A 23,552-nucleotide genomic window follows, 5' to 3' on the forward strand; every position below is an offset into this window, starting at 1 on the left:
AAACAACATAAAAATAGTAAAAAGACAAGCTTCTGAACCAAAGCACCAGGCCTTGCCCTAGCATATAATTATCTCCCAGCGCCGACTATTTTCGGGTGCTTAAGAATAAGTTTAGCGTATCGAACATTTGAGGACCAAAACCCCAATTCCTAATCTTTTTAGGTGCTCAAGAATAAGCTAACCCTAATGAATCTTTTAAGGACCAAACCAACACCAAACCCCATAGTGTAAAAAATAACGATTAAGAGTTCAGCAAATGCAACAAATCACTAGATGTTCATTGCTCTACGTCTATTCACCACAACTTCTCACAAAAGAAGAACATCGTAAAAGTTTTAAAATTATAATTAAACAAACAATTAAAGCATACCAAAGATGTCAAACAAAGAATTCAGGAAACAAGATAATCTCATTTTCCGAAAAATTAAATACGAAACTGCGAACATTTCCTCTGATATGAATCAGATGATCAATTGTCGAATTTCATTCAAAAGTACATACATTTCAAAAACAGCAATCACATTCGCCCCAAATTGCATTATCCATAATATCCATCCGCATTATTCAAAAACAAAATTAAAAAAAGCCTTACGACAACGGCCGCTCCTCCGGGAATGAAAGCCCTTACGGAGTATCCCATGGCCTTGGCTCAGGTACGGCAACAACCATACCCTGCATCTCCTGCGTCAGAATGACCTGGCATCCAAGCCTAGCGTGCTTGTTCAGGATACGATTCCGGGAGCTCTTCCTCAGGACGTACTCCTCGTCCTCCGTCGCCGGCGGCAGTTTCTCGAGCCACTCCTGGGCGATGTGAACCTCGCATTCGGCGGAGCAGGCGTCGATCTCCTCGTGGCGGTGTGAGGCCGGATCGATTAAGCCCTTGTTTGTCAGCGCCTTCAGCAGAGTGTGGCCGGAGAGGCCGACCACGTTCTGCCTGTGGCCGTCGGGGTCGATTGCGAAGAGTTTGACGATCCGATCGGAGACCTTTGCGGAGGAGGAGGAGCGGGGCGCGGCCGCGTCGGAGGCGGAGGAGCGGGCGATTATGGCGCGCGATGGAAGTGAGAGTGAGGGGATTTTGGAAATCCGTGAGGCGAGTTTCTGGAGTGTGGAGATCGCCATTGTTTGCTTCCGAGGGTTCCGAGTGACGAATGAGGCAAATTTTATTGTTCTGTAAAATGTTGATGATTATAGTCAATTTGTTTTTGTTCAATTTCTACTTCTTTTTTCTTTCTTTTATCTATTTTTTAAAAACGATTATTAATATTTTTATTTTATTATTATTATTTTTATTTTAATAAGTTTATGTTGCAAATAATTATTTAAAAGTAAAAGTTAGTGAATGTGAGTTAAGTCAGTTTTTAGTGTTTTTTTCTAAAAGTTGGTGGTGTTTGCAAATATTCCGGAAAATAAACTTAAATAGAAAAAACAGGGTTATGGGTACTTTTAAAAAAAATAACTTAAATCATATTGTTTTAAGATAAGCAAAAACAAAAATTGATTTTGTAAACACCTCAAAACAAATTATAAGCAAAAAAAGCTCATAATCACGCTAAAAAAACTTTTGCAAGCACCACCTAAAACCCGTAGAATATCTCATGCTTATTTAGGTGGTATTTGCAAAAAACTAATTTAAAAGTAGAAAGTGCTTGTAAATTAAGTTAATATTAATATTAAGTATTTACTTCTAACAGTTGAGGTGTTCGCAAATACGTGAAAATGAACTTAAATATAAAAAAAACAGGTGCAAGGGTGTTTTTTTTAAATAGCTTAAAACTGTTTCTTTAAGAGAAGTAAAAATAAAAGCTGATTTTGCAAACACCTAAAAATATATTTATAAAAATGAAGTAGGGAAGCTGTTTTTTTAAGTTTTTGCAAACACCACCTTCTTTCTTCATTGATCATGCTAAAGTTAGATCACCTTAGATAGTTGAAGTATGATGAGCTGGAAGAGCAGAGTAGAACACTGGCTCACAAGTTTGATGACCCTGAGATACCTGCGATCAAAAAACACGTGAACTAGGCCGGTGGTTGATCTAGCGGAAACCCCTCCGACGCTCAAGTCAGACGTGCGGATAGTGGAAATAGTCCAGAGAACACAGTTGATAGTATTACTCAGTTAATAAGACATACCTTAAGGAATGAGTTCAAACATTTATTTATAGCTTAGTTGAGATTGTCGGGCCCAAATCTTACTTGAAGGTGATTGAGCCTCGGTGATAATGGTCTTCAATATTAGGCTCGTGGCCCAGTAGGTAAATAAATAGTAAGCCCATTGGGTTGACCCAATTAGGCATATCATTTATGACTATCAACTTTTGATTGGTTGGTCCGAACGGCAACTCACATTTGATGAAATGAACTATCAGATTAATGAGATAAACTTAGAATTTGCAAAGTCGAAGATGATTCAAAAGAATATTATTTCACTGTTCGTTCAATGTACAAAAGATAATCGCTAATATGATGCCGCACCGTCTTTCAATTGTCCTCTAAATAGTTGTCGGTATGACGCAATCATGAGCTGTTCCATTAGCCTACGGCTAGATAAAAGCTCGAGTTTTAGCTCTTGACAAACTCAACTAGAGCTAAACAAATTTGGCTCCGCTTGATCTTCAACTCACCAAATTTGTCTGACTCAACTTGAGCTTGACTCGTTTATACTTTGTTTATAATCTCAAAACTTTTTTTTTTTTTTAATAAATAACCCCCTATTTTCCTAGAATGTAGATAGGAGAGGTGTAAGAACCGTACAACTTAATTCTATTTCCACATTTCCCTCGTGACTGAGTATGGATAAGATCACAATTAGTATTTTCTAAGAAAAATATATAATTTTTATCAGAGAGTGAAAAATTAATTCATGTTACATTTTAAAACCAAATAAAAATTACAATCTAATATGCATTAAAATTCCATTAAACAAATATTAAATTTTTTTTTTTTTCAGAATTTTCTGAATAAAATAAAAAATTAATGCTTTAAAAATCGAAATCGAAAACAAAAAATCGATTTTTTTTCAAGTTGCGACTCCAATTCCATCAAAGGGCTGAAGTTATTTATAATGGGCCGAGCGAGCCCATTATAAAATGTGCCCTAGCTCATTCCGCCTCTATTTATTCTCTATCCCCACCGGTCCTTTCGTTCTATCTCCGCCTTCAACATCTGCACTATCTTTCTCTCTCTCTCTCTCTCTCTCTCTCTAAAAAAAACTGTGTACGCTTTGATATTTGTTGAGATTTTGTTATTTGTAAAAGAAAAATAGATTATAATTAGTGCACGCAAGTTCAGCTTCTTGACTGGATCAATCTATACTCCGATCCAGCCAATTATTTACTATTAACCTTGCAAAATCGACTCGCCGGTAACACTCGCCTGAATCTGATTTTTACTGATTTTTCAGGCCCTTATTCTACCGGCACAATCTCTTCTCATCTGATTTTTCTATTTTTTTGTTTTAATTTTTTTATGTAATTTAATTTACAGCAAACTCACTCTGTCCCAAAACCTTTTCAAATGTTCTGAGGCAATTTCTATGTTTGCTAAATCAATTTTTTATTATTTTTTCCAATTTACTCGTCCATTTGATTTCTCAAATTCTATGATCATACTGGACACATGGTTGGATCACATTTTTTAATTATTACTATTTATTTTAATTTATTTAACCAAATTTTTTTTTTCATTTTAATAGGGTTTTTTTTTTGCTTTTTTATTCAAATTAAATTTTTTTTAATTCTTATTAGCTCTTTATTATATTTGTTTATTGCGTTTTTCAAAATTATTAAAGAAATAACTAATTTTACTTGGCATTATAATCTTACATTAGCTAAATACAATATCAAACTTTACTTTTGAACTTTATAAGTAATTTTTGTACCCAAGTATTTAAATCTTTGATTAAATTGAACTTAAAATATAAAATAATCCAAACCGAGAAATATAAATTATTTCCTAGCAAGTTCAGCTTCTTGACTGGATCAAGCTATATTACGATCCAGTCAATTATTTACTATTAATCTTGCAATATAAAGTTGCTGGTAACACTCGCCTGAATCTGATTTTCTTGATTTTTTAGGCCCTTATTCTACCGGCACATTTTTCTTACTAAGATACCAATTTCAATGTTTGCTTACTTATTTTTTAGAAAATGTGTAATCTATTTCTGACATGTCAATGAATATAATCTTGGAAATTTATTTTATTTGATTGTGTAAAGGGTTAAGAGTTTGTTTCTGTAGTGAAATTCCCTGTGATATCAAATATTTTAGGGTAAATTACAAACACCCCTCTTGTTTGGATAATTACAACAATCCCTTAACTCATTAAATTTGGTGGAATCTTCGAGATTATATGGAATATTATTACTTTTGTATTCGTTTTATCCTATTCAAACTTTACATTATGATACATTATGAAGTAAGATGATAATAATGTGATTTTTAGCTTGTATATATCAGTTTGTGGTGCATCGGAAATTGTATTTTTTACACAAAAAGAGTACAAATTAGAGCACATTTCATGGAATTTAGATGACTATGTTGAATTTGGCACCATAAAGGTGCAGGTCTAAGAAAAAATCAGGTCTAAGAAAAAATTATAGTTGAGGGGTAGATGTAATTATCCAAACAAGAGGGAGGACTTTGTAATTTGATCATACCTCAGTGGGTGTTTGTAATTTACCCAATATTTTAAATCAACTTCAAACTAATAAACATTGAATGCGTATGTATTTATAAATTACAATAGAGCAATCGCACCATAGTTCAAGCAAATTATCATGAAAGACATAAACATTTGCCAAAATTACAAGAAAGTTAAATTCAGCCATTATCATTAAACTCAATATGAAATTTGTAAATTATGGTGACCTCTTGATATAAGGTCAATTTATGATTTTTCTTTGTTCAGTTAATTACAACTATCCTCCAAAACATATATTATTTTATACACACATTCTTATAGTATTAAATTCTATTGGATTTTTTTTATTATGTGAAATATTTTCTAATTTATATTTATTTTGTACATAAATATAGATTCAACTGCATCACAATTTGATATGTATAATTTAAGAGACACCTCTTATTATTATTTGGTTTCAAAATGTGGAGTTCGAATGAGGTATTTGGTTTCAAAATGTGGAGTTCGAATGAGGTGAAATTGGTCGAAATTAGAGAATCACAGATGATGTGTAAGAAGATTCATAGGTGATGAATTATTATAATTGCCTAAATACTATGGGTACTTTGTAATTAGACCTTAACTTAGGGAAATAGCATTCAGAGAGTTCAATTTTGAGATTGGTGAAATACACCCATATTTTTTGATAAATATGTAATTATTTATCTAACATACTCCATACGAGTGCGTTATATTAAAGTTACGTGATTATTTAACCTAGGTTCTAGAAAAGGCGGTGATTATATGCAATTGCAAAAATTACTTAGGGGAAGGTAAAATCTAATTTTTTATCAAAAAATTACTAAAATCTATTATACCCTTATTAAAACACAAAATCCATAATTTTAAAATTCCACAACTTCCTTTGTGTAAGACCGAACAAGCAAAACTCATTTCATCTTCCTCAAAAACTCATTTCACACAAATTTTTCAAAAATAAAATTCTTCATCTTCTCATAAAATCCTCAACATCCAAAACCATCAAATCTTAATAAAACATGCAAATGATAACATTATGGAGTCACGAGACATCACTATGGAGAATTCTATAGAAAAAGTAGAAAACAAACTATATGAATGAATATAATTTTATAGTTAGGTGATCGATTTTTAAGTTTTCAAAAAGAAAATTCGCAAAGTCAAAATTCGACATGTACATGTCGATTTTTGTCACAAAATTCGACATTTAGATGTTGATTTTTTAGCAAAAAATCGACATCAACTTTAGATGTCGATTTTGGTGACAAAAATCGACATCTACATGTCGATTTTTTGCCAAAAAATCAACATCTAGATTTTTTGCCAAAAAATCGACATTTAAATGTCGATTTTCAACAAAAAAAACATGTAAAAGTCGAATTTTCTTCTTTTTCTTTCTTTTCTTCTTGTTCTTGTCTTCTTCTTCATCTTCTTCTTCTTCATGCTTTTCTTCTTCTTCTCCTCCTCCTCCTTCCTCCTTCCTCCTTCTTCTTCTTCTCTTCCTTTCCAGACACCCGCGGTTGGGCGTCGATGATTTTTCGGCGGCGGATGGGAGGCGGCAATTCTTCTTCCGCTGGAGCATTCCCTCTCGTTTTTCAATTCCTCTTTTTTTTTTTTTTTTTTTTGGTCTTGCAATAGCAATTAGGTTTAATTTGAATGAATAATATCAAAATCAATATTGGGGTTATATTTGTAATTTTCAATCTTGTTCTTAACAAATTTATTTATATTTTGGTCTTAGAAATTTTGAAATTGTAAATAGGTGCAGTCTCTAAAAAACCTGTTTTCCATGGCTTCTTCGTAATTATATCTCTAATATCAAGCATTTAAACGCATCAATAAAAACCATATTGAACTATGTATTTGATTTCTTCTCAAACTAAAACCAGTATGGGAGAAGAATCCATCATATTCATACTTACAATATAATCAACAATCAATCGCCCAAATGGAAAAAGATAAAAGAAATTATGAAAAAAAAAGAACAAGCCATTTACAATGATGAAGAAGAAAGAATCGCCCAATAATTTTTCGACGAACCCCGAATTAATTAATTATCAACTCAAGGCGGCGAATCCGCCGCCCTTCATCATCTGCCGGAACTCGTCGAAATTGACCATCCCGTCGCCGTCGACGTCGACCTTGCTGATCATCCGCTTGCAGTCCTCGAGCGTCCGCCCCTGCTTCAGCCCCAGCGAAGCGAGCACCGACCGGAGCTCCTCCACGGTGATGAATCCGTCGGCGTTTTTATCAAACACCTTGAACGCCTCCCTCATGTCGTCCTCCTCGTCTCCGCCGCCGCGCTCGCTCTCCTCCATCACCGCCGCGTACAGAGTCCCGAACTCCTCCGCGTCGACGCAGCCGTCGCCGTTGGCGTCGATCTTCTCGATCATCTGCCGGAGCTCCTTCTCGGCGATGTGGATCCCGAGCTTTTCCAGCGAGTCGCTCAGCTCTTTCCGGCTTATTTTCCCGTCGCCGTTCCGGTCGAACATCGCGAACACGCGGTGGAGATCCTGGGTACCCATTTCCTTCATCATTAAAAAAAAAAAGTAAAAACTCAACCCTAATTCCCCAAATTCAAATTTGGCTGATGAATTAATGTTTTTCCTTTTTTTTTTTTTTCTTTTTCTTTTTCTTTTTCGGATCTTTCGTCCGATTGAATGTGAATTAATTAAGAAAAGACTGGGATTGAATATTGGCAGAAATTTAGAAGAAAGGAGAAATTGTTAGCATTGAAATAAATCAATGGGGGAGAATTGATTTGATTTTCGAAGATAAATTAACCAAAAAAGAAGTTTCGAAATGGAGTTGCAATTTTCGGTGGAGAAATTATATGGGGTTGAGGAAAATGTGGCGGGAAATATGGAAACCCCACTCATTATAAAAGTTAAGCTATGCCATTTATACCCTTTCTAGTTTCTACTACTACTATTTTATTATTATTATTTTTATCATCATCTAAATAAATCAATTATTTATTTTAGAACAATATTTTTCATTCTGAATTCGAAAGTTCCAACTTTTGATTTTTCTGAATTTTGTTTTGTAGCGGAATGCGAAAACATTTTAGATTCTAATTTCCAGACCAATTTTCATTTTTGAAAATATATTGTTATGTATTTGATGTTTGTTATAGGTAGCTAAAAAAATTGAAAATTCCAAATTACATTGATTTATAAAAAAAAAAGAATACGATTTTAGATCAAACTTTTTTCTATATGAAATTGGACTTAGTTTTGCACTTACGAAAAAATAAATTTTCTTTTCCAAAAGTATTAATTAAGATTTGATTCGTCTGATTTTCACCCATATTCTCGACTCTATCCTTTCAAATCATTGTCCAACCAATTGTGTGGATCCATGATCAAATAGTATGAAAATCAGGTTCAAAGAACCTCGCAGCCAAACATATAGTAGGTCGTTCATAGTAAATTTGTTTTGCAGAGAAAATATAAATTTCATAAGGCAAATCTCGTCAAACCTAGGGATGGCAACGGGTCGGTTCTGGGCCGGGTTTGCCTAAACCCAAGACCCGACCCACGAAAAATATATAAACCCAAGACCCGCCCCAACCCGCTTTAGCTTAGACCCAGACCCGCCCCAACTCAAACCCTAACTAAACGGTTCCGACCCGCCAGACCCGCTAGACCCATTAACATACAAAAAAAATAATATTTTTTAACTTTCATAACATTTTGCTTGGATGTTTTTATGAAATAATTCCAATACTAAAATACAATATTTTAAAAAATCTCTACAAGTGACATAACATGAACAATAAAATTACTATTAATTATATTTAACTTCGATAATAAGTAAAATGCAAAATGTAAGACAATTAGCGGTGGTCGACAAGTGATAAATATTACTCACGAGAAATGAGATTCGAAAAATAAAATACTGAAAATAGGTAAATGAGAATAGTGAAGATGGAAATTGATATTCTGATAAATGAAACTCAAAAAAAAAAAAAAAATATATATATATATATATATATACGGGTCGGTTCCGGGTCGGTTCCAATAAGACCCATAACCCGACCCAGAACCATCCGGTTCTATAAACTTAAACCCATTACCCGACCCAGAACCATTTAGCTGACTCAGACCCGCCCCAAGCGGGTCGGTTCCGAGTCCAAGACCCGCTTAACCCGTACCCATTGCCATCCCTAGTCAAACCTTAGCATCCTCCATAGTCCATACACTCAAAACTAACAAACTCATTCCGTAAAGGATGGTTTAGCGGCTAGAGTAAGTGAGCTTGTGTCAATTGATTCAAATTCGAATCCTCTTGCTAACGGTCACTAGGTCGAGCTTGTTACACGTAGTTAGTTTAGTGTGGTTTACGTCTCTCATATGTGTTTGTAAACTATTATACGATAGTGTATGTTACCCAGTGCACTTATATGGTTGACTGCAAATTCGTTCATTGCACAAAAAAATAAAAATTAAAAAATAAATAAATAGAAACTGAAAAACTTTGCTAATGCATGAAGAAGGCAATTACCAGAAGTGGTTTATAAGACTATGCACTGAATATTGAATGCCGAATGCGGAATATGCATCTGAATAGTTGTGTCTGAAAAATGAATGTTAAACTATTAAGCTCATTTGATAACCGAAGATATGTAATGTTTGAATACTATTATTTTACTGATATATACTTGATTAAATGCTAAAATATTTGTTAATTTGGAATAAAATGATTTTTCTTTTTTGTTTTCATGAACCAGTTTACAAAAATTAGTTGACTTGGCAAAAAAAAAAAAAAAATTTACTTTCCAACTTTCCAAATTCGTATTGCTATTTTCTGAACTTTTTTAACAAGATTTTCTCATTCAAATGTTTAGTAACATCTTTGTTTTGATGAAGAAATTATCAATGACCGACTTTAGCTCAGTTGGTAGAGCGGAAGACTGTAGTGTGCTAGCTGTTATCTTTAGGTCGCTGGTTCGAATCCGGCAAGTCGGATGTTTTTTTAATTGTAATTTTTTTAATTGTAAGGTAAGGAATTTAAATTAAAAAACGATGATACGGGAAAATGATAAAAATGGCATGTCCCAAAAATGGGGATACGATAATTTGGGGGAAACGTGTAAACATGTATAAATTTATAAATATTATGTATAAACATGTATAAATTTTTATTAATATATAAATTCTTTATATATATTTTTTATACAAACATATTCAAAATAAATTTAACTATCGACTATCAATTTGCAACTGATCATTAAATCATGTAAATAATTTGAGAAACAACAAAAATAATTAAAAATTTATTATTCAAACATGTTTATAACTTTTTAGAAATTGCAAAATGGCCCATAAGGTGTCCGACAGGTGTATTCGAGTTTCCGGCACAAAACGTTTCCAAAGCGCGTAAACGTTAATAAGTTGAAGTTTCAGTGCTACATAGGGTTTAATAGTTTGCATTCGCAATGAAGCATAAATGCATCGACACTAATAGCAACAAATTTAACAAGAAAAACAATCGATTTTTTTAAAAAAACTACAAAGAGAAAAAGTAAAAAAAAAAAAAGTTACATTGTGGAATTTGATAAGCTTGTACTGAATTTGATAAGTTACATAGTGGACAATTTTCTCCTCGCCTTGGTCGTAATGTGGAAGGCATGGTAGTGTCGGAACAATGCCATTTACGATGAAGAAGGGATTTCCGTAGCTGAGCTTCCCATTTGGAGCAATTTTTTTTCTCTAATCTTTTCACCAATTTCTCCTCCATAAGGCTCAAGAGTTGCAGCTCGCTCACCCTTCTTCATGGCTTCCTCCTAGTTGTGGTACCATTAAAATCAATTTTGATGTGGCCTTTCCTTGTGGCAGCGATCATTACCGAGTTGCTATGGTGGCACGTGGATCAAACAATGTATGTCGTTGGTGGAGTATTTGATCATTTCCGGGCAAGCCAAAATCGGTGGATGGAGAAGCTCATGCGGCACTGTATGCGATGAGTATTGTTCGTAGTAAAGGATGGGGCTCAATCATCTTGGAAGGAGACCGTCTCCAAGTGATTAATGCAATGCGTCTAAGAGATGACTTTGTCCTTCCTTTGGCGTTTATATTGAAGGCTGCATAAACATGATGTCGTTTTTTTCTCGTTGTACTTTTTTCCTTATCAAACGGCAAGGCAATAGCCTGCCTCATTCTTTAGCTACAATGGCTTGTATGGAACATGTGGATGAAATTTCCCTTCCTTTGTTTTTGGCCTCTGGTGCCTAATGATATGTGCTCGTTTCCCTAAAAAAGAATTTCAATTTTCTAAATCCGGTTGGAAAAAAAAAATATTTTTTTAAAACAAAATAAAAAAACAAAAAAAAAGTTAATTTTTTAAAATCAAATTGACAAAAAACGAAAAATATAAGTAAGAAAAAACTAATTTAAAAAAAAAAAATCAAAACTAAAAATAAAATAGAATTAAAAATATATATAAAAACAAAGAAATCCAAAAAGGCGATAAGTGGGGTTAATTTAAGTAATACGCATTAATGGGTTCATAACTAATACTCCCCACTTCCCATTTTATTTGTCTTTTTAGAGAATTTTTTTATTTTAAAATAATTGTCACTTTGGAATTGCAATGAAACATTTATTGATTTTTATCATATTTGCCCTTACTATTTTTAATAAAATTAGGTGAAACAATTAGTGAAAGTGGTTTTTAGTTATATTATTATGATTTTTCCAAAGCCAATACACATTTATTAGTGATATGCCTAATTGGCCCAACCCAATGGACCTACAAATTATTTACCTATTGTGCCACGAGCCTAATATCGAAGACTACTATTATCGATGTCCAATCACCTTCAAGTAAGGTTTGGGCCCGACAATCTCAACTAAGCTATAAATAAATGTTTGAACTCATTCCTTAAGGTACGTCCTATTTATTGAGCAATACTACAATACGTATTCTCGGGACTATTTCCACTATCCGCGCGTCTGACTTGAGCGTCGGAGGGGTTTCCGCCGGATCAACCCCCTAGCCTAGTTCACGTGTTCTGTGATCGCAGGTATCTCAAGGTCATCAAGCTCGTGAGCCAGTGATCCACTTCGCTCTCCCAGCTCAACTACTTGAGGTGATCTAATTTTAGCATCATCAATTAGTATTCTTAATACATGTGCATCAGCTCAAAACGACAAATAAAATAGAAACGAAGGAGTATGAATTTATAATTTGGGGCTATCACAATATGGAACTCTCGTTGATGGGGATTTGTTCACAACGTCTATAGCTAAAAGCAAAAATTTAAACAAACGGCAATCATATTAAAAAGACCAATTAATTGATTAAAAAAACCAAAAATAAAAAATAAAAAATGGAGTATATTCATTATCTAACCAGAAAGAGAATATTAAAAAATACTATAAATGTAATCTTTTATTATATAAATTTCTTAATTATGGAAAAAATAAATTTCGTTTATCATATATTCATTATAGGGGTTTTCTGTATCTGAATTAGACGCAAAACCGACAAAAAAAAAAAAAAAACAAAAAAACAAATATAGAATCTAACATTAAAATTAAAATTCAATCTCACTTTTCAAATAAGAAAAAAATTTCATAAACTTTGGCATTTTTTTTTGTTGAAGAACAACAATTGTATAGTCTCAAACAATCAACAATATAAATATACAACTTTCACCACACTGCATTACTCTAAAACTTTTAGCTACAACAATTCCCAAAAAAAATTGAGTTGGTGTACTTCAAATTCAATTAGATAAATTTAGTTAGCTATCTTTCTGCACAATCTCAAACATTTGGACCATTGTATACTCTACTGGTGTACAGTCGATCTGCGATCTTCTCCATTGTCCACATGTTAAATTTGGTAATTCGTCGTCTTATTTCTAGCAGCACCCATGCCTCGGAAAACTCCATAGAGCTTAGAGAAAACCCTTCTTCCCTGTCATATAACCTCGTGCGAATTTATATCCATGCTCGCCGTCGTGCATCAAGCATAACATCATCACCGCATCATCGAACACCCTCCATCTAACAAGGTTATGCTCATCTCTAACTTGGGGGTCCGTACGCGGTAGATGTGCAACCGGGTGCACAAAGAGCAACGGATTAATTAGCTCTCCGAATTATCTTGAGACACAGAGGAATCAGCCCTTCCCATCTACTGACACAATAAACAAAAAAAATCGATCTCTTGACATCGTGAAGCATCGATTTCTACGATGTTGCTGTTGGGAAAATTGGTTAAAAAGTTGAGTCATGAACAATTTTTGATCAATATTAATGTATGGTCTATTTGATTATTTAAATCAATATTTGGATTAGACTATTATAAACAAACCAATTTGTGGTGAATGAAAATTACTAGTCCAAAAATATGTCGAAACAACGAAAGTGGGATTTTGAGTTATCCCACATTGGAAAAGTAGTGAAGTATTGAGCTATTTATATATCTCAATGTTGGACCTAAAGGTCAAGCCTTTTGGGCATACAACTTTGTTTGGGAGAAAGGTCTATATGTTATGGGTTTCGGATCGGATTTGGATTTGGGTCCAGATCACAATCGACCCTTTTTTCCATAATTCCTCACTTCAATCCAAAAGGCCTTTAGCCTACTCCATTACAGATTCTCTCTAAAAGTTCTACACAAAGTTTTTCCCATAATTCCCCCCATTATAGATTCTCCAAAAAGCCTTCTGCATTTCTAGCCTACCCCATTACACATCTGAAATGTTTTACTAATGTCGTTTTGACTTCAAACCTGATTTTGATATATTTCTAATTTATTTTTGGCAAAATTCGGAACACGGAAACTGTAGTTCTGTGGGTTAGCTTTCTAATCCAACTAAATCCGCTAGATTGGATGCTGTGTGACAAAGTTATGCTTACATGAGTCACATTTTCAATTTTAGATACCTCAATACATCAAAGTTGTGGGCAATATCCATTGATTCATGTATATCTTTCGGGTCAGACATCCAATTTTTTGTGATTCAAGTTGGATTTGAAAACTGACTCAGAATACTAAAAATTCTCTCGAAAAGTTCTACACAAAGTACAAATCGTCCCCATTACAGATTCTCTCGAAAAGTTCTACACAAAGTACAATTCGTCGTGCTTGGGATTTGGAATGTTCATATTCCAAGTCTTTTTGTATCTACAATTCGTCCCCATTGAAAAAGCCTTCTGCATTTCTAACCTACCCCATTACAGATTCTCTCGAAAATTTCTACACAAAGTACAATTCGTCCCCATTACAGATTGTAGTTCTCTGGGTTAGCTTTCTAATCCAACTTAAATCCGCTAGATTGGATGCCGTGTGACAAAGTTATGCTTGAATGAGTCACATTGTCAATTTTAGATACCTCAATGCATCAAAGTTGTGGGCATTATCCATTGATTCATGTATATCTTTCTCGTCAGACATCCAATTTTTGTGATTCAAGTTGGATTTGAAAACTGACTCAGAAAACTAAAAATTCTCTCGAAAAGTTCTACAGAAAGTACAATTCGTCCCCATTACAGATTCTCTCGAAAAGTTCTACACAAAGTACAATTCGTCGTGCTTGGGATTTGGAATGCTCATATTCCAAGTCTTTGTCGGTGTATCTACAATTCGTCCCCATTGAAAAAGGCTTCTGCATTTCTAGCCTACCCCATTACAGATTCTCTCGAAAACTTCTACACAAAGTACAATTCGTCCCCATTACAGATTCTCCAAAAAGCCTTTTGCATTTCTAGCCTACCCATTACAGATTCTCTCGAAAAGTTCTACACAAAGTACAATTCGTCCCTTTTACAGATTCTCCCGAAAAGTTCTACACAAAGTACAATTCGTCGTGCTTGGGATTTGGAATGCTCCTATTCCAAGTCTTTGTCGTTGTATCTTGGGAGACGGAAATCCAAAAAGCCTTCTGCATTTCTAGCCTACCCCATTACAAATTCTCTCGAAAAGTTCTAACAAAGTACAATTCGTCCCCATTGAAAAAGTCTTCTGCATTTCTAGCCTACCCCATTACAGATTCGCTCGAAAAGTTATACACAAAGTACAATTCGTCCCCATTACAGATTCTCTGGAAAAGTTTTACACAAAGTACAATTCGTCGTGCTTGGGATTTGAAACGCTCATATTCCAAGTTTTTGTCGTTGTATCTTGGAAGACGATCGCCGCTCAAACCGTTAGCACCGTTACAGGGAAATTTCGGAAGAGACAACTCACCTCAGCAAAATTCATTTCAAGCAGATTTCCAACAGTTACCACAAATCAGAACCACATGTTTACTTCGCTATTGTCACCCTCCTCTTTTCTTCTTTTGTCGGACGATACTTCTCCTTCATCCGATTTTACTTTTTCAATAAACTTATGTTGTTGATGATTAACGATGTGATATTCTTAAAAACAAATGTCCTTACAACACACACATTCAACACACGCATCTAAAGAGATTTGAACCTCTGACCTATCCACAAACACCAATATAGAAGAGGCTCCTGATAGCACTAGTAAATTTTTTGATACTCAAAGGGGCTTGATTTTCAAGAACCATAATAGTAAATTTTAAGCAAGTCTAGATAATATGAGTTCATGGCGTATTCGAAATAGGACACAATTTGACGGATTTGAACCGACTAGTATTTATGTACATTTTTTATTGACTGATAAGATTATTTTGAAACAATGTTCACATTCAAATAATTCAGCAAATTTAAATATTGCATTGAAACCAATAAGAAGTCTAAATTTTGATGTATGTATTAGACAATTATCTGAAATAATATATATATATATATATATATATATACATATATATATATATATATATATATATATATATATATATATATATATATATATATGTGTGTGTGTGTGTGTGTGTGTGTGAATTTTAAATTAAATAATATATTCTCAATGCAAAATTACGTAATATAATGCAATATACAAAATCAAATCTTTAAAATGGTGAGAACAAAACCAACTCTTTTCGGTGTAGTAAGATATAAATTAATTCAATTTCATCAACAGCAAAGTGAGTGAATTATGTAAATACGAGAATTTTGTATTTGATAATTGTCATTCTTCGACTCACAATCCTTGTTCACCAACTTCATTAAAGGTTGTTCGAAATTCTGAAATGATTTTATGAAAATATAAAGTTGAAAATTATTTAACACATCCGAGGTCTACAACAGCTAAGTAATTTTTATTTATCAAACCATGATAATATTACAACCACAATAACTGTCTACATAAACTAATACATTTTTGCCAAATTATTTCGGATATCTCGGTTCACGGAGTTGATCATGTTGGTTGTATGTTGTTTTCACATCGGAAATTTGTAAGGTTCATATAATGTACCTCGGATGTGTGAAATTGGATCCCTACACACAAAAAGGCTACAAAAGAGGTGGTCCAAAATGGCGACATCACTATAGTTTGGCAGTTTCATCTCAACTACCAACACGAGAATCTTAATATCATTCTTGTCAATTTGTCTAGCAAATTGATAGTGTAATTTTATGGATACTTGGAATCTTATTCGATCGAATACTTTCAGAACACTCTCAATTGTGTGATGTTTCTTAATCTGATTATAAACAACCATTTTCTTCGAATCACTACCTCCCATTGCTTTACATCTATATTCTATTTTACCTCAGTATTCGCACCCAAATAATATACACATGTCTATAAATTCGTCATTAGTCAAAGTCAATGCTTGCAACATTGTACCCAGACTCACTTCCGTCACAGTCGAATGATTTTCATTCTTAAACGCTTCAACAGTGAAATTGTGTGACATCTAAACACACAGACGACAAACAATCAGTGTCCCTCGAGACAACAACATCAACAAGGCATTCTTCCAACGCAACATGCTTCCCATCACAAGTAGCCTCATAATATTGTGCCCCCAAATACATAAGAAAGTGTTGTCTTCGCAATAATGTGTGACGAATGAGATACATAATGTTCATTTACATAAAAAAATCATAGTGTTGTAAACTTTCTTTAATTGTCTTATTTTATCCTCCTGCATATCCCACGAACGCTTTCCCAGCGAATGCACATCCTATGGTGCTTGATAAATATAAATTACCTTTTTTATGAACGGTTCACCAAAAACATCAATTTCCTTCTTAGCATCTATCACATTCTTGCGCCGCGCAGCAATTACCGATGCCTTAATGCTTTTTCGAATCCATCAAAAACAAAAATTGGAGTTACTCGACACTTGATAAAGATGATCTTCTGGGCTAATATCCCTACTATATAACTTGCCACATTGTCAACCCGAGTTTTATCATCAGTCAACTGTTTCCCCGGCCTTTAAAGAAATGTTTATATCAACATAAAAGCATCAACTGTTTTTTATTTTATTTTTACAATCGTTCGGGTGTTTGGTGCATGTGATTGTGCCAGGAGCTATTTCGTTCAACAAAGCATACAAACGTGGATTCTCGTTTTCTGTCTTCTTAAGAGAGGGCAAGAGACTATATTATGAATTTCGGAACTGATATCCATTCAACTCATAAAGATTGTCGTTTTCCATAACCGATATCCCCATGCTTAGGACGGTTCACATAATTGACGCAATTAGATCTTCCACATATGTTTTAATTTCTAAAAATATTGACAATTTTCAGTTCTCCAAAAAAAGAAATATAATATAATACATATTTATATGATATATTTTAAAAATATTTCGTGAAAAGTAACATTATTTACATATTTCTCAAAATTTTGAATGAATTTTCAAATTTTGGAGTTTCTTGAAATTAGTATATCTTTTTACTTCCATAAAAAAGTTAAACAAAGTTAAGAAAAAGAAGTAGGAGGAGGAAATAGTTATGTATGAGGTGATCATGATAAAACAAAATTGGATCACTAATACAATGTTTGGAAGCATTGTCATTTCATTTTCATTGTTTCATCAAAACGAATTCGTGTTTGTTAAGCTTTTTGTTAAAAAAAAGAGGAATTTTTAAAACAATTTTAAAAGTTTTCTCTCCTTCAAATATGATTTGACTGTTATAATATAAAATGTCTTCATCGAAAATTAAATAAACGTCACTTCATTTTTAAGTAGTTCTTCTAATGTTTTTCAAAATTTCGATATTTTTTGAAAAGTACATAAATGTTCAGGAAAAATAAGAACACAAACTTTTGTAAAGATTGACAACATGAATTTCACCAATGATTCATTGTGAATAAAAAAAAAAAGTTACAGTTAAACATCTCTGAATTAATACAGTCGGGACTAGCAAAATACTATTAATTTAGCGAAATATTAAATTATCGAATTAATAATTTAATATGTTTTCACTGAGTTGGGATTAATAGCAATTATTATTTAAGCGATGTTATTAATTCATCGAATATTAATTTATTGAGGTTTTACTGTATTTATATGATCCACATATATCACTGACAATGATATAACTAAAATGTAGAAACCAAATTCAAAATAGGGAAATAACGAAAAATATATGAACTATCAAAATATATGAGATCAAATTGAGAAAAACGTTACAAAAATTGAAAATTTTCGAATTGAAAGCGGCGGAAATTGGAGCAATTACACTAAAATGTAGAAATACAAAAAATAATAATAATAATAATAATAATAATAATAATAATAATAATAATAATAATAATAATAATAATAATAATAATAATGTCATGGTCATAGAGACTCATACTAAATCAAAACTATTAAACTTTGAACATATCCAAAAATAAAATAAATAAATAAATCATTGGCAGTAAATCTGCAATTTCATGAAGCCCATTTCCGTCATTTGCAAAAGCAAAAGCCCATTTTAGAAGCCCACTTCACATTTGCTGACGTCAGCCTTCAACAACAACAAAAAATTGCAGCCGAATTGCTGCAGAAATTAAAAAGGGCAAAAATGGCGGTGAAAAATTTAGCATGTAAATCCCTTCCTCTCAAACGTCTCCTCGCCAATCCTCAAACCCTATCTCCCATTTCCCGCCACTCCGACTTCATATTTCAAACCCGCAGGTGATTTTATAATTATTTTTTCTTTTTTGTTACTTTTCAATTTTTAGAATCTGATTCGATGTAATTTTTGTTTGCCCAGTTATGTACATACATGCGAGATTTTGGGCAGAATCGCCCCAGTTGCTATTTCAAAGTGTTTGCATAATGAGATGGGAGTGAAAAGATGCAATCTTGGCGGTGTTTCCTGGATCCACTCGGGTCGGGTTTTGAGAAATCCGGATCCGGTGGTGGAGCAGAGCGAAACGGTTGGCGGGCCGGGCGGGTCGGGCGAGGCTCCGGGTAAAAAAAGGAAGAAACTGAAAGGAAAGAGAGCTGTGGTGCGGTGGTTGAAGTTTTTCCGGTATAAGAAGAAGAAAGATTTCGAAAGAATGACACCCGAAGAAAAAACCCTATATAAGTTAACCAAGGTAACAAAACTTTTCGAAATATCGATCCTTTATTTTCGCTGACGATATATATATATTGATGCTTTTGATTTGTTAATCAAGGCTCGGAAGAAAGAGGAACGATTGCACGAAGCACTCCACAAGATCGAGCCGAAGGAGTTGTCCGAGACGACGCACGATCCCGAAATACTGACGCCCGAGGAGCACTTTTATTTTCTGAAAATGGGGGAGAAGAGCAAGAACTACGTGCCCGTCGGAAGACGCGGGGTGTATCGAGGCGTTATACTGAACATGCACTTGCATTGGAAGAAGCACCAGACTTTGAAAGTCATAGTGAAGACGTTCTCGCCGGACGAAGTGAAGGAGATCGCGTCCGAGTTGGCGAGATTGAGCGGTGGGATTGTGCTCGATATTCAAGAAAACGAGACCATTGTTATGTACCGAGGGAAGAATTACTCTCAGCCACCGACCGAGATTATGAATCCCAGAGAAACTCTTTCGAGGAAGAAGGTAATTTTTCTCGTAAATTTGTCCCAAGTCTCGTAAATTTTAGCTAAGTTTCTTGGTTATTGATGATTTTTCCGTTTTTATACAGGCTTTGGATAAATCAAAGTATAGGGATGCTCTAAGAGCTGTCAAGAAATATATTCCGAGACTCGAGCAGGATCTCGACTTGCTTCAAGCTCAGGCAGAAACTAAAATTATGACGAGTGAAGTAAAAGATGTTGATTTCGGAAGCCCTTCGAATCAAGAATTCGAGGGATCTGATAGGCTGAAAAAATTATTGGCTCGAAATGATTTCAATAAAGAAAACGATGAATCGAATGTGGATTCTGATATTCGTTCGGATTCGGAAGCGCTGTCGGATATGTTCGAGACGGATTTGGAGTCTGAAAACGAGGTGAAGGAAGAAAAGCCTCTTTATATGGACGAGCTTGAAAAGATTCCGGCGGATAGTGACGGAGACGAAGATGATTTTGAAGAGCATCTTCGACGAATATCTGCTGATTCGAGGAAAGAGAAGAATAGTGATAGAGACGATGAGTTGGCGGATCTTGATGAAATTGATAGAATGGTTTTAAGGGCAGCTTCGCTTTTGAAGAAAAAGAGAAAATAATTCATCGGTATGTAATGTAACTGATTATTGTTATACGACTATATCGGTGCAGTGCACTTCGTTTTTCTTCGTATTCTTTCGATATGAGAATAATAAGTCTTTGAGCAGCAAATTGCTATGCGGTAAAGGCTAAGAATTGGCTATGTTTTCAGACGACAAAAAAGGGTTTAAAATCGAAGAATTCTCTTCAATTGATGAGAGGATTGGATTTCGACGTTCTAGAAATTTTGTAGTTTTTATTTGGCGAACCGGTTATCGATATGCTTATCAGCTTATGCTCTTCGAGACTTAATCGGCTGTAAATATTTCGATGGGTCCGATAAATGATTGCTTGGTTAAGCTTATAAGCTGTTAAAAAGAGCTTATTTCATAATGTTTGGTAATTTAAAAATAAAAGATTTTAATATTTGAAAAAATAAGTTGTTCGAGAACTTTTAAGATTTTTTATTTATAAGTATCTCTACTCCACATTTCTTTTTTAAAATCCTATAATGAGTAAAAACAGCTTATAAGCTCATTATCGTGGATCGGGTGGAGCGGGGGTTTGTGCATACTGCTAATTATAGAGATGCAAACTATGCATCTTATCCCCAACAATATAAAAGTTATTACATATCCTAAAACAAAAGTTGAGAGCAAAAAATTATGAACAAAATTAAACAAGTGCATCACACTATAAATCAACCTTCCTTTAATCACTTCTTGAAAACTAAGTCACAGAAATAATGACATCACTTATTCTGGTCATTTCATACCAGAGCCAAAAGAACAAAGTAACATATTCTCCAATTAAAACTAACTTAAAAGCTTATATACGTACGACAGATATAAAATCATAGCTCTTTTACACGGTTATTGAATTATACCTATGTGACGGACAATGCTAGTGCTTCGCTCAGCGCTTCAGCTTCTGCTTTTCTCACGTTGTCAATAACTGCTAGAACTTTTGAAGATAAATTCTCGGTTTGATTTTCGACGTTTGCCAGAAGAGTAATCAATTTTTCTCTGTACGAGGCACATAGTTCTTCCTGCCGCTGCAGCTCGCGTGCGAGCTCTTGGATTTTCTTATCCTTGTCACTCTATTGAATTAACAGAAGATTTTCAGAAACTCATTTAAAATTTCCTTTTGCGAATTAATTGAGAAAAGTATGTATAATCAATGCTCACTAGGCAAATATATAATAATATAATTCACCATCTTTCAGAGATAGTGATCAATGAGCATATCATTAGTTTTTTTTTTTTGGAAAAAGTTATACTTTCATTTCAGGGCAAATTACGGCAAATTATGGATGTTAAATCGGTAAAACCGAACTGAAATTTCGGTACGCCAACATTTCATACAGTTTACCGAACTGAATAGACGATTTGGTTCGGTAAATAACCGAATTACATAAATTTTATGTAAAAATATTTAAAAGGAGGGGTGGCTGTAATTACCCAAACGAGAGGGGTTTTTTCGTAATTTGGCCATACCTCAGGAGATGGCCGTAATTGCCCTTCATTTTATTACATTTATCCCTATTCAATATGATTATGACTCAGGCTTATTTGGATTAACTCTTCACAATGAATCCCAAATAGTCTAGAAAAATCTAGTTAAGACAGTACTTAATCATATTGTTTCTTAATCGAGAATATAAGCAATTATGTATTCATTTCCTTCGTCTTCATTCCCACTTATTTTTATGATAATGCTGTTTTAATTATGAAAACACAAACGAGAAGAAGAAAAAGCGTACCACATTGGTAAATTCCTGAGCAGTGACAACTAAAGGATGGTTATGGTCCTTGACAAATCTCGTAACTACCCACTTTCCCGATTTCTCCATCTTAAACAGTATCGTTGCCTTACAACCCTCGCGCGCACTTGCTCTTAGCTTTTTTTCGGGCCCGATTTTTCCTTTGTTATTGGGAGAAAACCCTTGTTTGTTACACCCAAGTCTTCGAGCAAGAGTTCTTCCATCAATTTCAGATCGACGCCTCTGCATAATACGGACCACAAACCCTACTCTCCTTGCGTAGTCGTTGTAAAATCTCCGTGCATCTTCTTCCGATTCGAATTCCATGCCTACACATGGTTCAATAACTTCACCTCCTTCAACCGACCTTGTATTGTTCTCCTCGATTTCGATGACATCGTCTTCTTCGGAATCGTTGGAGTTCCAATCGTCTCGTTCTGACTCAGCGCCGGTGTTTCCTTCTACCACTGCAAGTTGATATAAGAAAAATATACCTTTGAAGTTAACTTCATGCATCTATAAGTGAACTGAGTCGTTCTTGATCACAAAAATGTGCGGAAAAGATCAAGAAAAAATTGTGTAGATGTAAATAGAGTTTATTTAGCAAGTTTATTCAGTAAAAGAGACATACGAACAATGATGAAAAATGACAATCAAGGTAAAATATTACACACGATGCCAATTGTTTTCCATAAATATGTTTATGCGATTTTCATTCAATATCAAACCGATGCATAAATGATAGATACTAGGCTAAGGGTAGCCGAAAATTCGGTGCCTGCACTCAGATTCGGGATTAGCTAGTAATTAAGCCGTATAACCATTGCATAAACAGACACAAATTACCCGCTTTAGAAAAGGATTAAACTTTCTGTGTTAATTTCTTTCTATTTTGCAACAGTCACAAAATTAGCAAGAGAAACCACCACATCAAACATCTAACTACAAAAAAGAAACACCCATTCGTTACAAATTCCGTAATCAAACGAAACCAATTCCGTAAAACTCAGAATCAATTGAAATTCCTCAAAGCCCACGAGATTCATTATCGAGGAAAATAACAACAAATCCCCAAATACTTCAGGGTCGGCCAGTTCAATAAATACGCAAGGAAAAAAAATTAAAAAAAAAAAAAAAAAAAAAAGACTGATGGCGAGAGGGTGTGGTCTTACTTGTTTGATACGAGAAGAATGATGGATGAAAATGAAGAAATTTCTTGGAGATTTGCAGCAATTTCAGGGTGTTCTTATCGTGAGAATCGAAGCACAACTCCGCAGTGTATGGGCAAACCACAAATGCGTCTAACTTCCTAATTTCTTAAGTTAGAATTTCTTGTTTCCGTTTATTGCATTTCGCACCCTTGATTTTATCTTAATTACTAAACAAATCATTAAGTGATTTTATTAACAAAATAATCTTGTGTGTATTAAGGGACCATACCCTAAAAACTCATCAATTGTGAACTAAAATACATTACACTGGAGTTAAATGTCTCTGGGATATTACACCTGGTGAAAATCATCATGTGATTTTTTTACCATAAATCTATATAAATAATTATCTACTAAACACACGTACACATGGATGTGTGTGATTACATAAAGACCAACGGTGCAGAATCACCCGAATATTTCACC

At 34.1% G+C, this 23,552-nt stretch overlaps 4 protein-coding genes and 1 non-coding gene across 5 annotated transcripts; 2 read left to right on the forward strand and 3 right to left on the reverse strand.

The window, feature by feature from the left end:
- Window positions 1-390: 390 nt before the first annotated feature.
- LOC105954455 (2Fe-2S ferredoxin-like superfamily protein) lies at window positions 391-1,203 on the reverse strand. Its single transcript, XM_012978126.2, has one exon. The coding sequence runs from the start codon at window positions 1,117-1,119 to the stop codon at window positions 625-627; it is 495 nt and encodes a 164-aa protein (XP_012833580.2). The 5' UTR covers window positions 1,120-1,203; the 3' UTR covers window positions 391-624.
- A 5,295-nt stretch (window positions 1,204-6,498) lies between these two features.
- On the reverse strand, window positions 6,499-7,457 carry LOC105954401 (calmodulin-like protein 3). The gene has a single exon (XM_012978070.2). It carries the CDS (start codon window positions 7,194-7,196, stop codon window positions 6,717-6,719), a length of 480 nt encoding a protein of 159 aa, XP_012833524.2. The 5' UTR covers window positions 7,197-7,457; the 3' UTR covers window positions 6,499-6,716.
- A 2,086-nt stretch (window positions 7,458-9,543) lies between these two features.
- TRNAY-GUA (transfer RNA tyrosine (anticodon GUA)) lies at window positions 9,544-9,629 on the forward strand. The gene is given in 2 exon segments: window positions 9,544-9,580; window positions 9,594-9,629. It is a non-coding gene; the product is annotated as a tRNA-Tyr (tRNA).
- Window positions 9,630-18,494: 8,865 nt separating this feature from the next.
- LOH1 (RNA-binding CRS1 / YhbY (CRM) domain protein) lies at window positions 18,495-20,531 on the forward strand. Its single transcript, XM_012978127.2, has 4 exons — window positions 18,495-18,670; window positions 18,750-19,077; window positions 19,159-19,566; window positions 19,652-20,531. Exons 1-4 carry the CDS (start codon window positions 18,558-18,560, stop codon window positions 20,171-20,173), a joined length of 1,371 nt encoding a protein of 456 aa, XP_012833581.2. The 5' UTR covers window positions 18,495-18,557; the 3' UTR covers window positions 20,174-20,531.
- A 321-nt stretch (window positions 20,532-20,852) lies between these two features.
- Window positions 20,853-23,340, reverse strand: LOC105954402 (Far-red impaired responsive (FAR1) family protein). The gene is made up of 3 exons (XM_012978071.2): window positions 23,088-23,340; window positions 21,916-22,382; window positions 20,853-21,252 (listed from the first exon to the last, which is right to left on the reverse strand). Coding segments are annotated over exons 1-3 (681 nt in total). The 5' UTR covers window positions 23,089-23,340; the 3' UTR covers window positions 20,853-21,039.
- Window positions 23,341-23,552: the final 212 nt, after the last annotated feature.

This window comes from Erythranthe guttata, chromosome 14 (assembly GCF_056151865.1).
Source record: "Erythranthe guttata isolate IM_541 chromosome 14, IM_541, whole genome shotgun sequence".
Classification (NCBI taxonomy): domain Eukaryota; kingdom Viridiplantae; phylum Streptophyta; class Magnoliopsida; order Lamiales; family Phrymaceae; genus Erythranthe; species Erythranthe guttata.

What these genes read in the sequence shown, in the direction of transcription:
- LOC105954402 (XM_012978071.2), bottom strand. An exon ending in CTCAGGAATTTACCAATGTG is followed by an intron (nt 21,253 to 21,915) that starts GTACGCTTTTTC and finishes TTAATTCAATAG; the next exon opens with AGTGACAAGGATAAGAAAAT.
- LOC105954455 (XM_012978126.2), bottom strand. Translation starts at nt 1,119, where the DNA reads ATGGCGATCTCCACACTCCAGAAACTCGCCTCACGGATTTCCAAAATC.
- LOH1 (XM_012978127.2), top strand. Translation starts at nt 18,558, where the DNA reads ATGGCGGTGAAAAATTTAGCATGTAAATCCCTTCCTCTCAAACGTCTC. An exon ending in TTCATATTTCAAACCCGCAG is followed by an intron (nt 18,671 to 18,749) that starts GTGATTTTATAA and finishes TTGTTTGCCCAG; the next exon opens with TTATGTACATACATGCGAGA. An exon ending in CCCTATATAAGTTAACCAAG is followed by an intron (nt 19,078 to 19,158) that starts GTAACAAAACTT and finishes TTGTTAATCAAG; the next exon opens with GCTCGGAAGAAAGAGGAACG.
- LOC105954401 (XM_012978070.2), bottom strand. Translation starts at nt 7,196, where the DNA reads ATGATGAAGGAAATGGGTACCCAGGATCTCCACCGCGTGTTCGCGATG.